The sequence below is a fragment of the Danio aesculapii genome, chromosome 17 (assembly GCF_903798145.1).
Source record: "Danio aesculapii chromosome 17, fDanAes4.1, whole genome shotgun sequence".
Taxonomy (NCBI): Eukaryota; Metazoa; Chordata; class Actinopteri; order Cypriniformes; family Danionidae; genus Danio; species Danio aesculapii.
In genome coordinates, this window is record NC_079451.1 from 3,220,424 (window position 1) to 3,245,089 (window position 24,666).

Here is a 24,666-nt window from a genome sequence, read left to right on the forward strand (position 1 = left end):
CCATCTTCAGGACACAAATGAATATATTTTAGATGTAACCTGAGAGCTCTCTCATCCTCTATAGACAGCAATGGTCTCGAGACATTCAAAGTCCACAAAAGTAACAACAAATATTGTCAAAACATTTCATGTGACCTCAAGGGTTCAACTAGAATCATACGAAGCCCCAAGAACACTTGTGCACCCCAAAAAAAGTCCTGTAAATATGACTGTCTATTTCTTGCATTCTGCGTCAATTCAGATTTCATGTTTACTATGGACAATATGATGTTTGCTTGTTGGCCTGCCCATTGCCCACACCCTGACCTGAGAAGATATAGGCAGTCGTATTTACTTTTTTTGCCACATGAAAGTGTTCATATGATTACAGTCGAACCACTGACTATATTATCGGTTCCTTTTCTGAACTTTAAACATCTTGAGAACGTTGGTGTCAAAAAATATCTTAAATGTGTTCTGAATATGTGTCAGGGGATGGAAATGACACGAGGGATAGTCATTCATTCATTTTCTTTTCGGCTTAGTCCCTTTACTAATCTGGGGTCGCCACAGCGGAATGAACCGCCAACTTATCCAGCATATGTTATATGCAGCGGATGCCCTTCCAGCTGCAACCCATCACTGGGAAACACCTATACACACTCATTCACACACATACACTACGGACAGTTTAACTTACCCCATTCACCTATACCACATGTCTTTGGATTGTGGGGGAAACCAGAGCACCCGGAGGAAACCCACACAAACATAGGGAGAACATGCAAACTCCACACAGAAAATGAGGGATAATAATAAGCAGAATTTTCATTTTAAGGTCAATTAACTCTTCAAAGCCAGAAGAAAATTTTTCTTGAAAATATGCATTGTTTAAAACATTTTCACATCAACTTACAGTAATTTGTTTGACCTCACAGGTTTGCTTCCCCCAAAGTCACTGAGCTTCTCCGAGGTGACCTCCAGGAGCTTCAGGACCTCGTGGGTTTCTGACGGAGAGGATATCCTGTCTTTTCTGGTGCGCTTCAGGCCAGCGGCGGACATAACTGGAGATTATATCTCTCTGGTAGTTCCCCATGACACCACCAGTACAATTCTGCCCAATCTCACGCCACTCACCACCTACGAAGTTAACGTCATTGCCCAGTACGATAAAGGAGACAGCTTTCCTTTGACGGGCGAGGAGACCACTTTAGAAGGTATTTGAATAGAGCTGGGTGATTAATTGAAATTAAATAGCAAAAGCGACTGAAAGCTTGTCAGGGAAGCATGGTTGTATGATCAGTAGTAAATCTTAGAAGAAGCCCAGAGGGCGCTCTAGTGCGAAACAGAAATCCTCAAAGGGTTTCAGTGAAAACATAACATTTATAGCCACTATGAAATGGAAGTTAAGATTTTTTCTTCTATTTTGATGTAGATCCACTTGAAAGGATCCTGAAATGAGAAAAAATCTAGGGCTGTGTATGATTTTGTCCTTTGGGAACCAGTTGGATCATTGGAAGATGGTCATTGCTAACAAAATAAAAAAAGATTGGCCAATAGATGAGGGCATAGGAAAAGCAAGACTCGCCCTGATAGCCCCGCCCTAAAGGACTGATAGCTGTCTAAAAGGCATTCCATGTGACCAGAAATTAAAAAAAGTCGTTTCGAGAGGGAGAGAAGTAAATAAAAATCTATGAAGTACACCGATACATTATTTATCACAATGTAAAAAAACAAGTTTGTTTACAGTCTGACACAACTCATTACTGCTATTATGTTTCAAATATCGTTAGCAATCTGTCATTATCATTCGATGAAATAATTTCATTTTTAAACACAATTTGGCATTACATGTCAGTGAATTACGACTCTGTAGTAAATTCTGCTCTATTAGAGAGTATGAGCTTGAGGTTTACTAGAACCGGCTTTACTGACAATATGCGCATGAAAATCATCTTTGATTAATCGCCCAGCCATATGTTTGATCATCAATCTCAGATGTTTACAGCTTTTTTTTTTGCACTTGACTGATAATTCATGCTGATCTTGCTATTCAGAGTTAGGCCCTGTTCGTAACCTGATGGTGAGCGAGGAGGCTGTGGATCGCTTTCGTGTGTCGTGGAGAGCTGCTCCGGGATCAGTGCTGAGATACAGACTGCTCTACGAGCCTGTGAGCGGAGGAGATAAACTGGAAGCAGAGACTGATGGGAATCAGGTCACCACTGTGCTCCATGAACTACTACCGGTCACTACTTACCGGGTCACCGTTTACCCTGAGTATGCAAGTGGAAGGGGTCCCTCTATGAACACTGAAGGCACCACCAAAGAAGGTCAGGATTGCTCAAGTTTATCTGTCGGTGGACTGCAAGACAGCGGCGTAACATGCAGGGGGTGTAACTTGTTGTTACCGAGAGCCTATTGAACCATCAGAGATGTCACAATGAGTTAGGTTTAGGTTTGGGGTAGTTGAAGATGTTAACAACTGTGATGGTTGGGTTTAGGGTTGGAGAAGGTGTAGACGTTAACAACTGTGATGGTTGGGTTTAGAGTTGGAGTAGGTGTAGACCTTAATAACTATGAAGGGTAGGTTTAGGCGAGGGGGGGGGGGGGGGTGTAGACGTTAACAACTGTTATGGTTGGGTTTAGGTTTGAGGTAGGTGTAGACATTTACAACTGTGATGGTTGGGTTTAGGTTTGGGGTTGGTGTAGATGTTAATAACTGTGATGGTTGGGTTTAGGGTTGGAGTAGGTGTAGACGTTAATAACAGTAGTGGTTGGGTTTAAGGGTTGGAGTAGGTGTAGACGTTAACAACTGTTATGGTTGGATTTAGGTTTGGGGAAGGTGTAGACGTTAATAACTATGATGGTTGGGTTTAGGCTGGGGGGAGGTGTAGACGTTAACAACTGTTATGGTCGGGTTTAGGTCTGGGGTAGGGGTAGACGTTGATAACTGTTATGGGTACAGCGCCATCTTACCGACAACATAGTTTTTAGGTCTCAATAACTTCAAGTTACACCTCTACTACAAGTTACGCCTCCTTCATGTTAAACCCCTCTCCTGCAGTCCGCAGACAGACCCTACACAGATCGCTGGGGGTTTTGCTCATAGTATTTTCTTTTGAGATTCCTAAACAAGTCCATTGATCCCATGTTTGTTGTTCTCTCTCAGTTCGAGGTTCTCCACGCGACTTAAGGGTCTTCAATGAGACGGTGTCCAGCATGAGGGTCTCGTGGCGTGCTGCCCCAGGCAATGTGCTTCAATATCAGGTAGCCTACAAGCCTGATGGTGGGGAGAGGAAAGAAATAAGTGTTAAAGGAGACTCAACAACTGCTGTGCTGAAAAATCTGCTGCCGGACACGGAGTATGAGCTGTTTGTAAGCGCACGTTACATCTCTGGACTCGGCGCGCCGCTTATGGGAACAGGCACCACGCTGGAAGGTGAGAGACTTTAGGATTACTTATGAAGCTTGTGTTTGGTTGAGGGATGGTTTAAGACACCATGAAGGCTTGTGCATACTGGATTGATTTTCTCTTATGCTTATTGTCAGCATTTGAGACTTTTTTGGTATTCATATCAAAGCAACTTTTACTGGTGATAAACAAAGTGAACGTGCAAAATCACTCCCAGACGTTAGATGACGTTTAATGAAAAACGATGTGGTGCTGGACATTTTACATTTCTGACACTTACTTGATATACTCTGCAATTCCAACCGAATCTCACAAGGAAACAAATCACCATGCTTGCATTGGGAATCCCTCTCATTAACAACTCCATCTTATTGACATTTTTGTAGTCGCTGCCAAATTTATTAAACAACTCTATGTTCAGACACCAATGAAACAAGTAGCACCACATTCATCTCGCCTCGATGCATTATCTTCGTCATTTGGAACACGTGCTCGCATCGATCATTAAGCACCGCTCAGTCACCAAATGTGGTCGACCAGTTTTTAACACCTCACATCATCCCCCAACACCCCTTAGCCCCTACCCACAATAACGATCTTACCTCTGCCGTTTTGTGCAATGGTGTGCACGCTCACATTCGCCCCCATTGTTGCCTTTTGTTGTGAGGCATAAAATGTTGGTGAGCATGAACGAAAATCATCTCAATGTTCACTGGCTTTGACATTGTATTCCAAAAACCGATGCAGATATATTGATGCCAGGTTGACTTCAGTGACTATTCCAATTGATATGACGAGAAGCTGAGAAATAACATAGTTTAAAATAGATAAAATCCAATCCAAATCAAAAATATATGTAGTTTTTGAAAACAGAAAATATGATTATCATTTGACAACTATTCCCAAAATATGGCACTTTCCAGATACTGGCAGATGTAGAACCTTATGGGAAAGTGTTGAAGGGAAGCTGTACACTTTGATGGTTTGTTTTAGACTGAGTTCTCTGCTAGCTTAATTGTTTCTTCGCACGCTTCTGTATCACAATGTTAACAGAGGACAGATGTGCTTAAAAGGCATTCAGTGGTATCTGTCAGTTTGAAATGCACACTGAATAATGCAATTTTGAGAACAAAGTTGATGAACTTTGAGACTGACTCATCTAATGACAGATCTCATGTGGATTCCCCCTGGCTGTGGGTTTATGCATTTGGAGTGTGGACATCAGATGAATTAGCTGAGCTTGTAAAAAGTTCCTCACTCATGCTTGGCAATGCTTACGCAAAAAAATGGAAATGATGTCTCAAGTGATTTTGGTTTGGAGAAATATGTTCTAATTGTACACCAGTCCACATTCTGGGTCATACAGTGTATATTTGTGACTAAACTTTTCCTAAGTGACTAATTAAAAACCACTTTATGTCAATCTATAGATTACTTGTTGTTATGATAGGCTATTGTGCTAACAGAAGGGGTTTCACTTATTACTAGTTATTTCTTGAGAGAAGACAGTGAATATTCTCTTGATGAAGAGAATGCCAGAGTTAGAGTTTACTTATGGGAACTTTTTGTTACTTGTGAGAATACTTACTTCAATGGACTAAAATAGTATTGAAGGGCAGCACGGTGGCTCAGTGGTTAGCACTGTTGCCTCACAGCAAGAAGATTCGAGTCCTGGTTGGACCCCAGGAGGTGTTCCAGTGGGTTTACTCTGGATGCTTTGGTTTTTCCCACAGTCCAAAGACATGAAGTCTAGGTGAATTGTGTACACTAAATTGGACGTAGTGTACGAGTGTGTAAATGAGAAAGTGTGTGTGTGTTTCCCAGTGCTACAGCTAGAGGGGCATCTGCCGAATAAAACATATGCCAGTGTAATTAATGGTTCATTCTGCTGTGGCAAACTTTGATGGATCAGGTACTAAACTGAAGGATAGTAAGTGAGAATAGAATAGAATCTTCTGTTGTCATTGCACATGTACAATGGAATTAAGTGCAAACCCCAGGTGTACAAATACCATGTACAAACTAATGTCGAGAGGAGCACATGATATAATTGATCGTGGCTGGTCTCTCATCTGTAATCAGCTATAATCCAATCAAACTGATCCAAGCCTACAAAAAATAGACCAATTTCGCCCTTCTACCTTATCTTCATTTTGGAAGAATCCCCTTTTCCACCCCATCTCCTCCTTTTCCTCCCTTTACCAGGGGGAGCTCTCGAGACCTACCTGATCTCGAACCCCCTTATATGCTTGTTGACCAGGCGAAAGCCCTGGGCTCAATTATCTCCAAGCTCATGGTTCTCTCCTGGGACAGCATGCCAAACCTGCTAATAAGGGATGTCCAGATCCGATCACGTGTTTGGAAGTCGGGCCCGATCACGCAGTTTTAGACTCGGTCAGAATCGGACGCCTCTTTCTTGACTTCACACAGAAACAGCAATGTGTGCGTCATGACTTTACTTTGTTGCAGAGACGCTATTGGTTAAATGCCGGCAAAGTACAACACGGAAGCAGCTTGAAGCGCAAAGCCCAAGTATGTCGGTATTATAAAGTTGATGACATGGTGAGATATGTAAACTTGGAATTGCAAGAGGTGGAAAGGAAAAGGCTACATTTAACAGAACAAACCTGATAATACACCTCAAAAACAAACGTAGAACCTCGATTTGAAATGCCGTCTCACGGATTGAATATTGGATTGAATTTCGGTATCGGTAGATATTCAAAGTCAAATGACTCGGACTTGAACTCCAGGGCAAAAAAACCTGATCGGGACATCCCGACTGCTAATAGCGTCAAGCAATGTCTAAGTGTGAACTCTTGAAATATAGTTTTATTAAAACTAATGATTACATCTACTGTACTAATGACTGACCATCATTCATTATACAGAAGTACATAATTCTGTGGCTAGTCATTATGCATTCTGACCATGAAGACAGAGCTGAAAGAAACTGACTAATTTCTGGCCTGATGACAAGGTGTTTCCAAACTGAGCCTTGTCAAACTCCATATCCTGAAGCCTAACACAGCTTTCTTTGTTTTGGTTGCCTTCAGTTAAACCCAGTTAGCGCAATTAGGAAGTGACTTTAGACAAGGGCTTGAGGGACCAATCAGAAAATGTCTGAAAGTCATATTCCATCTCCCTTTTAGTCTACTGAATTGAATTATTAAAAATGACATTACAATTGTTGACTTGGCAGCTTGGTTCTGATCTCTTCTGAATGCAAAAATGTAAACTTGTTATTTTTTTCTAAGTGAGCCAGTTTGCTTTAAGGGTTTCAGGGAGTCTTTGTGTTTTAACATCTGGCGAATGTGAATGTGGTTGCAGTCAGCATGAGTTTTGTCTCATGATAGTTTTTTGTGGAAACTGGGCTTGAGCTGTGAGATCTCTGCCAGCACCGAATTATGTCTCTGAGCCAAAACTGCTGCCCTATATTACTGAAAATAAGCTGAATTCTGCAAAAAAAGAGAGAGAGGACAGACCTCATTTACTCATCAACTACTGTCCAAATGGATCCTGAACATTTCGGTTTTTGCCAAACTAAATCATTGTGCTACTGGAATTTAATGTATGCCCTTGCGCAAGCCATGCTTTTGTTGTACTGATGGCAGTAGTTCAAGATGTTCGATACCAATGTGTTGTTAGTTTATGACCACCCCACTGGTTCATTACCTTTTAAAGATTGATTTCTCAGATGTGTCATACTTTATTCCACTCAGTAAGTGGTAGAGTTTTCCACTGCTGAATGTGCACATGGATGAAAAGACCCAGGGCCTTAAATTAGGTAATGGGTACAAAAAGAAAATCATTGCAAAATGGTGCTGAATGGTCCGTGACATGTCTGATGTTTTCAACCATGACCAGGAGCTCAAGGTTTGGCTGGTTAGATTTAATCCAGGGCTGGCCAAGTTTGGTCCAGGAGAGCCACATTCCTACAGAGTTTACTGTAGCTCCATCCCAATTCAAAAATACCTCAACAAGATAATCATGTGCTGTGTCTGAAATCACCTACCACTCGAGTAGCTACTACATTTGAATTAGAATTTACTACACGTATGTTAGAAAAGTATGTTCTATATAGTATGACTGTGAGTATGAACTTGCACGTACTATCGACAATTCGTCATTATCATGTGACCTACAGGTGTCAGTTGTGTCGCTTCACTCCCATTCATGAATTCTTATGCATGGCATCATGGCATAGCATAGGATCCATCGAATGCATACTTCAGACTCTCGCCAGAAGTAATAGGTCATCCACCCACTACTTCATTCTGGTGAGAGTCTGACTTCTCGCATAATGTTTTTTTACAACCCAGGCTCATTATGGATGGATATGTACCCCTGTATACATTTCTGGTGAATGCAAAATACATCCCAGGAGCTACATTTTTTGCAGTTTTTGTGAATCCACCAGAGGCCGCATTTTACACTTTTTGAGATCTCAAATTTCTCTCGCAAGTGCTATTCGCGCCTGGTCTTCTCAGGTAAATCCACCAGAGGCTGCTGCCGACTGACTGATCGACCAATACCCTCACCAACCCCCTTCCTAATCTCAACCGATAGTGCTTTTTAAAGCAATACAGAAACGAAAAGCCACCTGATTTTTACCACATTTTTAAATCTCACCCTGTTATTTACTTGTTTACTTAATTTTTTGCCTTTTGTTTTACCTGCTTTCTAGAACCGTTCTTCTTAGGATTCAAATCTTGTCATCACGATCAGCTCCGCTCTGCGTCTCAAGTTCATTTGTTTAAAAGACGAAGTGCAGCCATATGTACCTCTGGCTACATAATTCATGCTCTGCAGAAATGTATACAGGGATACGTATTCACAATGAGCCTGTGTTGGTTTTTCAAATACTATGAATTCGGACATACTACTCGGCTCACATACTGGCTTGACCATACTATATAGTATGAAATATACATTTTCAGATGCTGCCAATACCTTAAGGCTGGAACACACTAAGCCAGAGGTCAGCCATCAGTTAGCATCTGTCAAACTAGTTTATTTGGTGTGTTCCACATGTTGCCTTTCTTCTGGTTTTTGTCAGAACAAGTTGGCCCAATTCATTATGTAGATAGCTGTTGGCAAAAGACTGTGCTCTCACGAAGCAAAAACTGAAGTGATGAAACCAAATGATTCAAGTCAAGAGGGAACACAAATGAGCTGGCTGTAATTTTGCTGCATTTCTCAAATATTTGTAAACAGTATGGATTATTACATTGTCAGAGATATTTTCACAAGCAAATCTCTTCGTGGTAAGTGAGTAGTACTGCGAAATTGGTTGTAAATGCTGCTTTTTTTATGATTTGTATGTTTGCATCGCAAGTTCTGGTTTCTCTTTGTGGAATGAGGAATCAGACTACTGCCACCTGCAGGATTGGAGAAGTACATCCTGTCACACAGGCACAAAACGCACCCTGGTTTCAGTCAGATGTGATCCATTAAATGTGTTCATGTGCAGCTTTTTGGTCTAGATGTGGGTGACACAAGCCAAAAACATAGTTGATTTTGTTGGTGCTAGTTTTTTAGCATTGGCTCGGTGTGTCCCAGGCTAAGCACTGTGTTTTATTAGGAAGGGTTTATCCCTATGCCCTAATCCAGGGGTGCCCAACCCTGTTTCTGGAGATATACCTTCCTGTAGAGTTTATCTGCATCCCTAATCAAACACTCCTGTCTTTACTTACCAAGTGCTCCTTCAGATTATACTTAGTTGGTTTAGTTGTGCTTGATCAGAGTTGGAGCTGAACTGAAGGAAGGTATCAAGGTGAGATCAAGGTGGTCAGACCTGCTGTCAACAGAATGTGTTGAACTGAAAGACATAGCGGTGGAGAATTTGTCTAACTTCCAAGTACTCCAAACTTCTCCAAAATTAAATAATTCAGTGTGACAGTCACATTAGTGCTAGAACTCCTGTTCCCAGTTAACATCAACATTTTGCTTGGAAGGAGCTCCAAAACAAGGATCAAGTAGGGAAAAATCTCATATGTGGAGGTCCAAAAGAAGATTGGCTTTAATCTGGCCTCAACACGTAACAATATCAGGACATCATTAATAAACTCGTACACTGGCGCTGTTGTGTTTCAGTTAAGAGCAGTGCAGAAACACAATAACATATTTGTTCTTTCCCATGCACAGCCTGGTGTTGGCAGTTTGTCTGAATTTATAATAATAAAAAACAGCCTGTGGAAGTCATTATCGTATGACCTGTTCTCTTCTGCGTTCTGTCAGTAAAATCAGACCTCTACGCTGGCCATAGAAACAACTTCAGATCCAGGCAACCTGGCATAGAGTCCTCTGTCTGTTTCATCTTGAATTAGTTACCGTTGATTGCTAAAGCACATATTCCATTTGGCTTAGTAATTTAAACAAACCTCAACCCTAACTATTGATGTTCAGTCCATAGTTTCTGAACATGAATGTGTGTGCTGCATCTTCGCTTTAATCAGTCCTTACTTTAATCAGTGCTTACGTTAATCAATCTTAAGCCCTGTTTAGATGACTTGATTTTTATTGTTGGTTACAACAGTCGCTGTGTCAGGTTATGTGATTTTGTCTTGATAACATCTTGACATGTCGTGGGTAACAAATATGCAATAAATCATTAGCTATGTTTCCATCCACCTATTATGCGTATATCCAAGAAAATAAAACGGAAATGGATGATGGAAACAGCAAGATGCGCATCAGTTTTGAAAATGCGCATTAAAAAAATGAATGCGCAAAACTGAGTAGGATAAACTTTTACTCGATAAGAAAAGATGAGCATAAACTACGATGGAAACACTTTTACCGAACAAATTCCAGTATGAGGAGATCATGTGATGATCAAAATGTGTGTGAACGGACAAACCAGCAGGCTGAGCACATTGTAAAGCATCTAAAATGTTGTTTTGGTCATTCTAAAAAGCCATCCTCATTTCAGTATTATTGTTATTATATTATTAATTACCTCAGAACTGTCAACAGCATCTGTGCTCCGCGTCTTACGCATTTAAATGTACAGCATATTATTTACAGTAAATAATTGGACTGAACAATTCTGCTGCATGTTTCATTGACAGTTTTATTGATCACTAAGATATGATTGACTTGGATTTAAGTTTCTTCCATTTAAAAATGAAAACAACAAAAATAGCTTAGATGTAGCTAAGCTACTTTTGCCAAGTAGCTTTTAGCTCAGCTTGCTACATTTCTCAGAGGGTAGCTTTTAGTGTAGTTAAGCTACATTTTAACTAGAGTAGCTAATAGCTTAGCTCACTACGTTTTTTTAAGTAGCTTGTCCAACACTGAATGTCTCAGTAATTGTCTCATATCTTAGTTTACGCGGAAATTCATAAACTAACCAGGCTGCAGAAGTGCCTCAGTACTATTACCATAACTACCTCTCTCTTTCATTTTTTGCATATTTATTTTTAAAGATTTATTTTTGGCCTTTTTGCGGATAGGACAGTAACGAGACCACTAACCACTAGGCTATTGCACCGACATTTGTGGCATTTGCGGCACTCATGTGACGAAACTGGATCACAGGGAAAAATTAAACATGTTAGACTTTCTGTGATTACGCTGTGAAGCGTAGCAGACATGGTATCATTTGTCACGCACTATGACACACTACATGAGAAGAAACAATTGAATCTTGTGTCCTGATGACAATTTGTTGTGTACGCATGCCCACGACACTACGTCAAGAACCCTAGGCTGGTCAAGCAGGTTTTAGCTGGTCATCTCCCAGCCTGACCAGCTAAGACCAGGCTGGAAATGGCTGGAAACCAGCCTGGAAGTGGCCAAAACCCCTCTAAAACCAGCCTGGTCAACCAGCTAAAACCAGCCAACCAGCCTAGGCTGGTTTAAGCTGTTTTTTTCAGTAGGGACATGAGCTAAAGTTTAAAATAGCATATTGTAGTAGACCACCCCTTTAAAGATTCTTATATTAAATGCTAACAAAAATTATTGCTGTGGTGTTTTCAAATACTTGTGCTTTGAAACCCGTTGTCACACTCTTGTATAAACAAACAAGCAAAATGCATAAAAAGATTAGCATTTTCGGATAAATACCTTGTAATTTATGGCTCCCTTAGCTTTTCAACCTGATTTGTAAAAAATTATCAAACCTCTTGACAATCACATATCAATGTGCTAACAATGCTAAAACATTTCATATAATAGCTAGAAATTGTATAGGCTTATTTTTTTCTCCCCAATTGCCCATTATTATAAGTTGGACACTTTTTGAACCGTCATCTGTCTAAAATATTCCAGTTTAGAAAAATAAATAAATAACCCAGCACAGACATTTTAGACGAAGAGTAAGACTTTGGAGCAAGCTCCGGAAAGAAACTGGGACGATAATTTTCCTAAGTGCTTATCCTGCCATTTGCAGTCTCTATCCTCCCAGGTCTATGAGATATCTAGTGCATGTGATGCAAAACCTGCTAATTGTATTAAACTTGGACAATCGTTTGGCTCATTTAGCATGTTTTAGACCACTAGAAACTCCAGACCATCCTGAGGTTAGGAGAACAGGAGCATGGGAAGAGGTGTTACTGTGGAGTTTTACTCTAGTAGACAACCCTGTCCACACTCCCACACTTTCAGATCATTTTGGGTCTCTCCTCTTTTCTGCTTCGGCCCACTCAACCCACAACTGAGAAAAGGAGAGAGAGAGAGTGAGAAGATAGGTAGGTGGTATGGCGCAGATCAAAAACCGAGCTACATCTGCAGTTTTAGCAGTCTGTGTTTAATGGATGGGGTTTCGTGTTCAATGGAAAGGAGATGTGATGACAGATGTGTGGCAGCAGGGAGAGAGATTATTTTTGCAGAGCTGTTTTCCAGGGTATGCGTTACTGACAGAGTAAATCAAAGCAATCGCAAGCTACTGGCGTCATGGCCCAACTAGTGGAGAATTAGAGTAAAAATCCATTTGAAAAAGTAGTTTAAACAGCGAGCGGCACGGTGGTCTCCTGTTGAACTCCTGACAGTGCAAGGATGCCTCTCTGTTTGGAGTTTGCACGTTCTCCTTGTGTCTGTGTGGGTTTCCTCTGGGTGCTTTTGTATTCCTCACAGTCCAAAGACGTGGTATAAGTGAACTATATAAAGTAGATTGGCCGCCGCTTGTGTGTGTGTGTGTGTGAATGAGAGAGTATGCTCGACGTTTGACTTTCTTAATCCTAAATAACTTTGAGGGAGATGCTTGGCAACGTCTTAAACCTAAACCTAGACTAAAATGCACATCTGAGCTGTTTCAGCTGAAAGAAACTTGCATTGACTGACCTAGACCTTTAAGCCTGCAGAACTTTTGCTTGAAATATGATCTGTTTTTAAATCCATTGTGTCTTTTTTCTTTCTCATTCATCCAGAACTCGGTTCACCTTCGAATCTGGTAACTTCAGATGTCACTGAGAACAGTTTTGTAGCATCCTGGACCGCCGCCCCTGGAAACGTCCGTCTTTATCGGGTCACCTGGAAATCCCTCTTTTCAGAGGAAGCTGGCGAGAAGACTGTCCCCGGGGACGTAACCACCACTGTTCTGGACGGGCTGACACCGGAGACCCGCTACAAGGTTTCTGTCTTCGCTGTCTACAGCCGTGCGGAGGGGGCGCCACTGCACGGAGAGGAGACCACAGATGGTAAGTCCATTCCCCGCCTGCGTAATGAATCCAGCATATGACCCAGCGCTCTTTACCTCGCTCTGTTTGTCTTAGATGGGCCTCTCGTCCTAAGGTAACCTACCCTAGAGAGGAAAAAAAACATGATATACTGTATTTAATGTCAGGATATTCCACTGACATGCACATAAAGCTTGATGAGGTATATCTGCCATACCTATATGAGCCTGAACACCTGCCTACAATGACTAAAATTAAACGTAGCTGCTAGCAAATGAATAATAAACGTCTAGCTCTATAGTAACACAGAATTTCTTCGGAAGGATGACAAAACTAGCCATATCTAGAGATCAGGATATCATCACTTGAAGGAACCTGCCATTTTTTTTTGGAAATATGCTAATTTTACAACTCCCCGAGAGTTACAGTGCATCCGGAAAGTATTCATAGCGCTGAACTTTTTCTACATTTGTTTATGTTACAGCCTTATTCCAAAATAGATTAAATTCGTTTATTTCCTCAAAATTCTACACACAATACCACATTATGACAATGTGTAGAAATAGTTTTTGAAATTGTTGCAAATTTATTAAAAATAGAAAACCTGAAAAATCACATGTACATCAGTATTCACAGCCTTTGCTGTGAAGCTCTAAATCGAGTTCAGGTACATTCTGTTTCCACTGATCAATCTTGAGATCTTTCAGCAGCTTAATTGGAGTTCACCTGTGGTAAATTCAGTTGATTGCACATGATTTGAAAAGGCATACACCTGTCTATATAAGGTCCCAGGGTTGACAATGCATGTCAAAGCACAAACCAAGCATGAAGACAAAGGAACTGTCTGTAGATCTCTGAGACAGGATTATCTCGAGGCACAAGGCTGGGGAAGGTTACAGAAGAATTTCTGCTGCTTTGAAAGTTCCAATGAGCACAGTGGCCTCCATCGTCCGTAAGTGGAAGATGTTTGGAACCACCAGGATTCTTCCTAGAGCTGGCCGGCCATCTAAGCTGAGTGATCAGGGGAGAAAGGCCTTAGTCAGCGAGGTGATCAATAACCCGATGGTCACTCTATCTGAGCTCCAGCGTTCTTTTATGGAGAGAAGAGAACTTTACAGAAGGACAACCATCTGTGCAGCAATCTACCATTTAGGCCTGTATGGTAGAGTGGCCAGACGGAAACCACTCCTTAGTATTGAAATTGACAAAAGGCATCTGAAGGACTCTCATAACCATAAGAAACTAAACTCTCTGCTCTGATGAGACTGAAATAGAACTCTTTAGAGTGAATGCCAGACATTACGTTTGGAGAAAACCAGGCACCGCTCATCACCAGGCTAATACATCCCTACAGTGAAGCATGGTGGTGGCAGCATCATGCTGTGCAGATGTTTTTCAGCAGCAGGAACTGGAAGACTAGTCAGGATAGAGGAAAAGATGAATGCAGCAATGTACAGAGACATCCTGAATAAAAACCTGCTTCAGGGTGCTCTTGACCTCAGACTTGGGCGACGGTTCATTTTCCAGCAGGACAATGACCCAAAGCACACAGCCAAAATATCAATGAAGTGGCTTCACAACAACTCTGTGAATGTCCTTGAGTGGCCCAGCCAGAGCCCAGACCTAAATCCTATTGAACAACTCTAGAGAGATCTGAAAATGGCTGTATACAGTTGCTTCCCATCCAATCTGATAGAGCTTGAAAGGTACTGCAAAGAGGAATGGGCAAAAATTCCCAAAGACAGGTGTGCCAAGCTTGTGGCACCATATTTAAAAAGACTTGAGGCTGGAATTGCTGCCAAAGGCACATCAAGTATTGAGCAAAGGCTGTGAATACTGATGTACATGTGATTTGTCAGGTTTTTATTTTTAATAAATGTGATCTTTTTTCACATTGTCATTATGGGGTATTGTGTGTAGAATTTTGAGGAAATAAATAAATTTAATGCATTTTGGCTGTAACATAGAGAAAAAAATGTGGAAAAAGTGAAGCGCTATGAATGCTTTTTGGATGCACTGCAAGCTGTTGAGTTTTACCATTTTTGAATCAATTCAGTCAATCTCTGGGTCTGATGGGAGCACTTTTACCTTAGCATAAATTATTAAATCAGATTAGACCGTTAGCATCTCGCTCAAAATTTTCCACAAAGTTGCCACTTGGCTCAATGATATTATGCAGCACCTCAAAATATTACCTAGGTAGGTAACAGCGCTGCGTAATATCATTGTGCCTGCTGTAGCTATAGTGGCAGCAAAGTTTCTTGATTATTATGCTGGAATCATAGTACAGTTCCTAACCAAATCTAGAAAATATAAACTTTTCATGTCACGTGGAGTCTCTTGCCACCTCTGAACCTGAGCATAACTTAAGTTAATTTGAATTGATTTTATTTTCACTGTTCATGTTAATGGTTGTGCGGTGGCGCAGTGGGTAGTGCTGTCCCCTCACAGCAAGAAGGTCGCTGGTTCAAGCCTCTGCTGGGTCAATTGGCATTTCTGTGTGGAGTTTCACAATCTCCCCGTGTTCACTTGGGTTTCCTCCGGGTGCTCCGGTTTCCCCCACAAGTCCAAAGATATGCGGTGTAGGTGAATTGGGTAAGCTAAATTGTCCGTAGTGTATGAGTATGAATAGGAGTGTATCAGTGTTTGCCAGTGATGGGTTGCGGCTGGAAGGGCATCTGCTGCGTAAAACATATGCTGGATAAGTTGCCCCTGTGGCGACCCTAGAGTAATAAAGGGACTACGCCGAAAGGAAAACGAATGAATGCTCATTGTAATGCGATTTTAATAGCTATTTTTAAAACATTATAGCACGGGCAAGTATGCAAAAACAAAAGTTCTCATAGAGAAGTGGCTGTCTGTTCATAGTGATGTGGAAAAAGTAAAAGAGAACAACCCCCATTTTCTTTCCTTGTGGGCAGAGCATCATTGCTGTAGGTTTGCGTCATTGCCACTGTTTCCTCTAAAAAAATCTCTGCTGTGGGCTATTGTAACATATGGTGTAGGGTATGGAGCGTGTGTAGTGGCTGGCTTAATGATTTACACATGGCGCCTGTTATCAGGGGGGGTTGCTGGATTTCAGCAAACTCTAGAGCACTTATTGCATCCCTTTCCTTATTAATCAACAGGACATCTCTGTCAAGCTTAGAGCTGGTTAAGCATGCTGTAAATCTATAATTGGATTATCTTGCTGTCTAGCTGTTTATTTATTGTCTGTCATTTTAAAAGTCCAGCAGTCAAAAACCGTTTTCTGGCTCAAGCAGCTGCATTTTATATCTGCCATCACTCTGTTGCTTACCTCCGTCAGGACCGGCATTAACACACTTTGTCCTTTTGGAACAGGGACGCTTTGAGACATTGGAAGTGTTATTTTCCATCCATAAAACTTCCAATTTGTAAAAGGTCTCCCCATCTAAAAGTGTTCCGTAGGTCGATTAAAGTGGACAAATCCTTTCCCTCTTGCGTAAAAGCAATCTAGTCACAGCATAAAAAGAGAACATCACAGACAATCTTAGAGTGTCTGCGTTATGCCTGACGTACAACTATTTCGGCATGTCTGGTTTCACATGGCTTGAAAATCCATGCTCTGTGTCGGATCAAGGTGATCTTGGCAGACAAGCTTTCGTTATTCAGATGGTTTGGTTTTCATGACCCCTATGAATTTTGGACATTTAATGAACATTCTCTTCCATTTATCTCCTTGATAGTGTCGGCCGCTACCAGAGCTCTCACGGTGTCAGAAGAAACAGAGAGGACCATGAAGGTGACATGGATACCAGCACCTGGCAATGTTGTCAATTACAGGGTATCATACAAACCTCAGGGTGAGACACGCCAAATGGCCTCCAAAGCACCAGGAGGCACCAACTCTATAGTCCTGAGACGCCTGATCCCCCAGACCACTTACGATATTACAGTGGTTCCCGTCTACAAGTTTGGTGATGGAAGACAAAGGCAAGGAGAAGGAACTACATGTAAGATTTTTGACAACTTATTTACTGTTTTGACAGCAGTTTAAGGAACAGTCCACTTTTTTTTAAAAAGGCTCAATTTACAAGTCACCTAAAGTTAAACATTTGACCAGTTTTACCAGGAGCACTTTTAACATAGCTTAGCACAAGTCATTGAATCAGATTAGACCATTAGCATCTCGCTTAAAAAAAATTGAAATAAGGGTTATGATCATTCTCCTATTTAAAGCTTGACTCTTTTGTAGTTACATCATGTACAAGAGTGATGGGAAATGAAAGGTATTTTTAGGTTGATATTACTAGGAACTATGTAGTCTCAGTCTAGCGTAATAACAAAGTAACTTTGCTTCTGTACCATGGCTACAGCAGGCACACTGATACTAAGCAGTGCTGTTCCCTAGTTGCCTAGCCTGGGACTATTTAGAGGCGCAGAGTAATATCAGTGTGCCTGCTGTAGCCATAGTTCAGCAACCAAGTTCTTTGTTTATTACGCTAGAATGAGGGTATAGTTCCTAGCCATATCAGCCTAGAACAGGGGTGTCCTGGAGAAACTCTTTCCTGGAGGACCGATGTCCTGCATAGTTTAGGTCCAACTTCTTCAACACACCTGCCTGGAAGTTTCTAGTATACCTAGAAAGAGCTTGATTAGCTGGTTCAGGTGTGTTTAATTGGGGTTGGAACTAAACTATGTTTAGTTTAGGACACTGGCCCTCCAGGACTGAGTTTGGGCACCCCTGGCCTAGAATATTGCAAGTTTTCTGACCTTAGTAAACAATGTAAGTACAGAAGAGTCAAGTTTAAAGGCGAAAATTCTCAAAGCACTTTTTCAATTTTTTTAGCAAGATGCTAATGGTCTAATCAGATTCAATCTATGCTAAGCTAAGCTAAAAGTGCTCCTGCTAAACCTGTAGATCTGCTCAATGCATTTACCAAAAATGGTAAAACGGTAAAACTCAACTGTTTAACTCTAGGGAGTTGTAAAGTGAGCCTATTTCCCAAAAAAAGTGGAGTGTTCCTTTAAGTCGTGTTCATTGTCTAAACACCGTGACACTGTTTATTATGTCTCCAGTGTCTCAATATAAAGCTCCCAGAAACCTGCAAACTTCGGAGCCTACTAAAACCAGTTTCAGGGTGACCTGGGATCACGCTCCCGGGGATGTAAAGGGCTACAAGGTCACTTTCCATCCCACCGGAAAGCAAGTGGACCTGGGAGAGTTACTTGTAGGCCCCTATGACAACACCGTGGTTCTGGAGGAACTAAGGTATGAGGTGTAACAGATATCTGTTGAACAATGAAGATTTGATTTATAAACAGGGGTGCACATTACTTTCTGGGTCCGGTTCTTAAAGAAGCACCTGGGGATCCTATTTGGTCCTTGCAGTGTTTATTTTCATATATACACGCCAGTTTTGACATTGTTTTGAATTATATGTTGCATATATGTTCATATTGAACTGCTATTTTAAATATGTAATTTGTCACGCGAGACCTTGAGATCAGATGGTGCTTTATGCTATTGAGTTCAATTGAACCCCAAATGCAAAATGGCTTCTCTAACACCCAATTTCGTCCAATCCAATGCCTACCAGTTATGTGCACCCCTGATTATAAACACCTTTATCACTCTTATTCCTGTGTTTCCTGAATTTCTTTGAGTCATAAATTTAAGTTAGAAAATGTCGACCGATCCAATATGAATCTAAAAGTTGACTGTGAACGGGAAGTTGCTGAGACTTTCGTTTCAGTTATGTCGAGTTCAGACTACACAGTTTTTAAAGTAGTTGTGTCACAGATGTTTTCACACTGCATGACTATTTGGGGTAGCGTTCTGTCGGTGCTGTGTTTACACTGCAAGATGGATCAGCAACAGGGGGTTTCACACTGCATGACTTTACAATAGGAAGAATCGCAGACAATGTTGTCTTGGTCCACAAACTACGTCTCACAACCAAACTCACGTGAGAAGTGACATGGAAAAAACACGAGGTCACGTAGTATACCTTTTGTTATTAACTCCATAATGAGAAAGAAGCCTTTAGGGGGGTTGAAAATATACTTATTTGGCTAACCTGGCTTTTGAAGAGAATTTGCAATTTATCTCAAACTTTTTTTTGTTCCGGTTGTGGTTGTGACAAACAGACAAGGGTGTTCCCGCCAAATTTACACTAGTTTTTCCTTCATTTCTTGGATCCAAATAGAACGAAAGCATTTATAACTTCTCCCCCAACCTCCCGCTGGCCTGCAGATACCCATATGGATGCTGCTCTCTCATTGGCTGTTGGTAATCGCCAATGTTTTTTCAATCAGAACACATTTCACGGCATGATTTTGAATCACTGACAAGTCCAGATATTTAGCATACTAAATATCTCACGGATGTCGGCGACTCATTGGCGATTCTCTCAGATCGTGTCTTTGATAGTTCACATTGTGTGATTGTTACTCACGTGAATGAGCTCTGATTTGCCTGTGATTTTATTAGTCGACGAGTTAAAATCAGGGCTAAAATCATGCAGTCTGAACTCTTCATTAGTTTATGTGCATCCAACTGAAATGGAAAATGAAGTAGGAGGCGTGGCTTTCTTTATGCACATCTTTAAGAATATTGTGGCTGAAGCGTCATCATTTGAAACTGACATCATCAGAGAAGGACCGTCACTCCAAACATGGAGGCAAATGATCAGACTTTGATTGAAGATTATCCAAGCAAACCTTTTTCAGTGGATTAACTTGCTTAAAGAGGCGACACGGTGGCAGAGGAGGTAGCGCTGTCGCCTGACAACGAGTAGGTCAGTGGTTCGAGCCCCGACTGGGTCAGTTGGAATTTCTGTGTGGAGTTTGCAAGTTCTCCCTGTGTTGGCGTGGGTTCCCTCCAGGTGTTCCGGTTTCCCCCACAAGTCCATAGACATGTGGTATAGGTGAATTGGGTAGGCTAAATTGTCCGTAGTGTATGTGTGTGAATGAGCGTGTATGGATGTTTCCGAGTGATGGGTTGCAGCTGGAAGGGCATCCGCTGCGTAAAACATATGCTGGATAAGTTGGCGGTTCATTCCGCCGTGGCGATCCCTGATTAATAAAGGGACTAAGCCAAAATGAAAATTAATGAACTTGCTTAAAGATGCGACACAGTGGCACAGTAGGTAGCACTGTTGCCTCACAGCAAGAAGGTCACTGGTTCGAGCCCCGGCTGTGTCAGTTGGCATTACTGTGTGGAGTTTGCATGTTTTCCCCGTGTTGGCGTGGGATTCCTCCGGGTGCTCCGGTTTCCCCCACAAGTCCAAAGACATGCGTTATTGGTGAATTGAATAAGCTGAATTGGACATAGTATATGTGTGGGTGTGAATGCCAGAGTGTATGGATGTTTCCCAGTGCTGGGTTGCAGCTGAAAGGGCATCCGCTGCGTAAAACATATGCTGGATAAGTTGGCGGTTCATTCCGCTGTGGCAACCCCTGATTAATAAAGGGACTAAGCCGAAAAGAAAATGAATGAATGAATGAATGAATGAACTTGCTTAAGGAGTAACAATGTGCGCACTATCAAAAGAACCATTGTACATTTTGTTTTCACATACTGTAGACTTAAAGACGCATGGCTACTTTCATAGGACATTTCCACCAAAATTCAGAAACATGTGGACACTTTACTCTCCCATGAGTCTATGTGAAGGATTTGTGACTCATATTGAAACGACTCAACTTACCCTGTAGGCCATGAATATAACAACATGGTGGATGTAGCATATCATCATTTCAGTAGTACTATATAGAATCCAATATTTCTAAAACATCTTGAAGTACGTTTCAAACTAATGGCCTTATTTGTTCTATAATATGCCACTTTGACACTGCCAGTCTTCAGGTAATGAGTGTGTTTATATAACTGGCCTCGGCAGGGTGAAACATCCATCAAGCTCCAGCTCAGTAATGGCAATCTGTTTCAGTCTTATAAACTAAGAGCACAGACATCACCGGTGAACAAACTTGGGCTACATATTGATGCTAACTTTACGACATCAACAACATCAACGCTGAGGCTATGTGCGTTTTCATTTTAAAACGTATATCTTTGTATATCTACAATTAGGTCTGCAAAATTATGAGTTTTCGACCCTTGAAAACCCTTGACCTCTGACATCGTAGCCTGCAGTCAAACAAACACACACTTCACATTTAAATGGTCGATTGTAAGGCCTGCGCTGGTTACATTGACCCACCGCATTCACCAAATGGATGATTTTACATGGATTTTAAATGGATACTGGAACACGAGTGAAGAATAAAGCCTCGTTTCTATAATAATTATTTGCAATGTAACACCTAGTTATTAAAGTATTATAAAAACATTGATAATTGTTCTGAATGAAAGACTTTTGTTCAGATTTTAATCAAATTCAGCGTGATTTTGTTACGCCTATTGTGCATTCTGAAGTTGTTTATTACAATGCTAATATAATTTGTGTCAAAGAAACACCAGAATGGACTAGGATCTTTAAGAACGATCTGTTGGAGAAAGCGTAGCCTGAATTCAATTGACTTCAAAATGTATTTAGATGAATAATCTTAAGTTGTTTCATAATCTTAATTTATGTTAACCATATGTTGCTTTCATATACTAGGTGCATCAGTTTCTCCTCTTAATAGTACACATCATTAGTAAAGTGCATACTGAAATGTATCTGTTATTATCTCTGTCTTAGTATGCTAATAATAATAAAAAAGAAAATTATACATTTTATTTGAATTTCTTTCTTAACAAGTACGCCGCACAGTGAGTTATGAAAGCTTTAAGACACTTTTATACAGCCTATGCTACTGTAACACGGGGAGTGACAGAGACAACTGAGGTTTAGGATCCACGTGCAGGTTTATTCAAACTCAGGGAGGCATTGGTCAACACAGGTGCAAACAGATGTATGAAGGCAGTCCAGAATCGTAATCAAACACAGGCGAGAGGTCGGAAGGCAGGCGGCAGACAAGGATAACTAGGTAAACAAGGCTAGGGTAAACACACGGAGAAACAAGACTAAGGAAACGCGTTGTAATGTCACTTTACAGTAAAACAAGACTCGGCAATGTGAATGAGTGTTTGTGCTGCTTAAATGGTGTATGTAATCAGTCTAGAAGCTGCAACAGCTGTGGGAGTCTAATCAGTGGAAATGAGGAAGCGTGTGTGTGTGAACGGAGTGCATGTATGAATATGTAGTCCATGAATGGCGGATTTGTAGTCCATGCGTGTTTGTGTGTGAGATCCAGCGATCTGGGAGTAATGATCGCTGATGATCGTGACAGCTACAACATATAGAAACTTAATAATCGTATGATTGAATCAATAAAGTTTAATAATAGTTTACAATCTTAAACAGATTATTCCCTTTAAGAGATGCAAATTAAAATTTACACTACCTGACAAAAGTCTTGTCGTCGATTCCAGTTGTAAGAGCAAGACATAATAATTTGACTTCTAGTTGATCATTTGGAAAAGTGGCAGAAGGTAGATTTTTTCCAACGAATCATCTGTTGAACTGCATCCCAAACATATCAAAAACTGCAGAAGACCTACTGGAATCTGCATGGACTCAAGATTCTCACAATATCAGTCAAGTTTGGTGAAGAAAAAATCATGGTTTGGGGTTGCATTCAGAATGGGGGCGTGTGAGAGATCTGAGGCATCAAAGACATTTGTGCTGCCCATTACATTACAAACCACAGGAGATTGCAAATTCTCCAGCAGGATAGCGCTCCTTTTCATACTTCAGCCTCCACATCATAGTTCCTGAAAGCAAAGAAGGTCAAGGTGCTCCAGGATTGGCCAGCCCAGTCACCAGACATGAACATTATTGAGCATGTCTGGGGTAAGATGAAGGAGGAGGCACTGAAGATGAATCCAAAAAATCTTGATGAACTCTGGGAGTCCTGCAAGAACGCTCTCTTTGCTATTCCAGATGACTTTATTAATCAGTGATTTGAGTCATTGCAGAGATGTATGGATGCAGTCCTCCAAGCTCATGATGGAGTTTCCACTGCATCATGACTTTATATTCTATACTGGACATTATTGAAGGTTCAGTGACCAGACTTTTGTCTAAGCAAAGTTAGACCTTACTGTCCTAATTAAAACATTAAAAATCAAGGCATGATCATATTTATTTAGGTAAAATAAGCTTCATCTAGAGGTCTTTGCCTTTCATATAAGCCACTTCTGATACCAAATGATCCACTAGAAGTCAAGATATTATTTGTTGTTCCTAAAACTTGGATAGGCGACAAGACTTTTGTCAAGTAGTGTGTGCGCAGAATTGGAATATCGCATAACACATTAGCAAATAAAGCACCGTTTCCCTCTAAAGAGTCAAACAGAACAAAATTGTCACTTCCTGATAAACTGGCAGCAAATATCAAAAGGAAAAATGTAATTTGCTGCAGTAAGAGAAGCTATAGTAAGACTTTTTTTAATATAATAAATAAGTTGCACGTGAGAAGACGAAACACAGGGAGCGCAGAGGTTCAAGACAATTCTGGAGGTAATAATAATATAATTATAATACTCAAAATCCACTGTGATGACAGACTTTGGCCGAGGGATTTTAGAAAGACCGAAACATTTCAGATGTTTTACAATGTGCTCGATCCACTGGTAGGTCCATTAATGCCATACCATAGGGACTATTTTCTGTTAAAACTGGGCAGCAGGGTGGCGCAGTGGGTAGCACAATTGCCTCACAGCAAGAAGGTCGCTGGTTTGAGCCTCAGTTGGGTCAGCTGGCTTTTATGTGTGGAGTGGATGCATGGATTTCCTCTGGGTGCTCCGGTTTTCCCAACAAGTCCAAAAACGTGGTATAGGTGAATTGGCTAGGCTAAATTGTCCATAGATTATGTGTGTGAATGCAGGAGTGTATAGATGTTTCCCATTGATGGGTTGAAGCTGGAAGGGCATCCGCTGCGTAAAACATATGCTGGATAAGTTGGCGGTTCATTCTGCTGTGGCAACCCCAGATTAATAATGGGACTAAGCTGAAAAGAAAATGGATTAATGAATATCTGTTAAAACCAATTTTTTTTTTCTTATGGGATCCTACTGAGATGTGCACATATGTCAGTCCTTGTTCTCCTGATGTTGCAACATCAGGGTCCATGTCAGGGTCGTGCAAGGCTACGCCAGACCTACCGCGTACACTCGATGCAGATGTATAAATTAGCCTGAAGAAGGATAGCATGAGAAGTAGTGTCAAAGGCCATGCTTAAATCAAGGTATAAATAACTTGTCAGTCAGCATCCTCATTTTGGCCTTCAGGTGATGTATTAGCCTTTTCAGGTCGAGGTAATTGTTAACCGTGTTTTGTTTTTTCTTACAGGGCCGGCACTAAGTATACAGTGAATGTTTTTGGTATGTTTGATGGAGGAGAGAGTATGCCATTGGCTGGAGAGGAGAAGACCACCCTCTCTGACGCAGCTTCTGAAAACCTCCCCTATACACCTTCAGGTAAGACTTAAAATGGGGAAAAAACGTTCTGATTCTCTTTATAATCCTCCCAAACCCACTAATCTGGGATGCGTTTCCTAAACAATGGCATAACTTGCGGCTGAACTACCATAGTAGGGAAATAATAGTACTACCATAGTAGGGAAATTAACGACGTTGTGCCAAGTTTCCCACAACTGTAGTTGCTCTGTCGCAGATTGATC

The 24,666-nt window shown here is 41.1% G+C and overlaps 1 protein-coding gene across 5 annotated transcripts in view; it reads left to right on the plus strand.

Annotated features, from left to right (window-relative positions):
• col12a1a (collagen, type XII, alpha 1a) overlaps nt 1-24,666 on the plus strand; it is a 175,772-nt gene that overhangs the window by 23,431 nt on the left and 127,675 nt on the right. For 4 of the 5 annotated variants that reach the window (XM_056477770.1, XM_056477771.1, XM_056477774.1 and 1 more), the window contains exons 11-17: nt 918-1,196; nt 2,037-2,309; nt 3,149-3,418; nt 12,763-13,032; nt 16,719-16,985; nt 18,052-18,244; nt 24,336-24,463. The exons of the other annotated variant lie outside the window; for it this stretch is intronic. In XM_056477770.1, the coding sequence (XP_056333745.1) occupies nt 918-1,196; nt 2,037-2,309; nt 3,149-3,418; nt 12,763-13,032; nt 16,719-16,985; nt 18,052-18,244; nt 24,336-24,463 (1,680 nt within the window). The remainder of the gene's footprint in view (nt 1-917; nt 1,197-2,036; nt 2,310-3,148; nt 3,419-12,762; nt 13,033-16,718; nt 16,986-18,051; nt 18,245-24,335; nt 24,464-24,666) is intronic. 5 annotated transcript variants of the gene reach the window in all.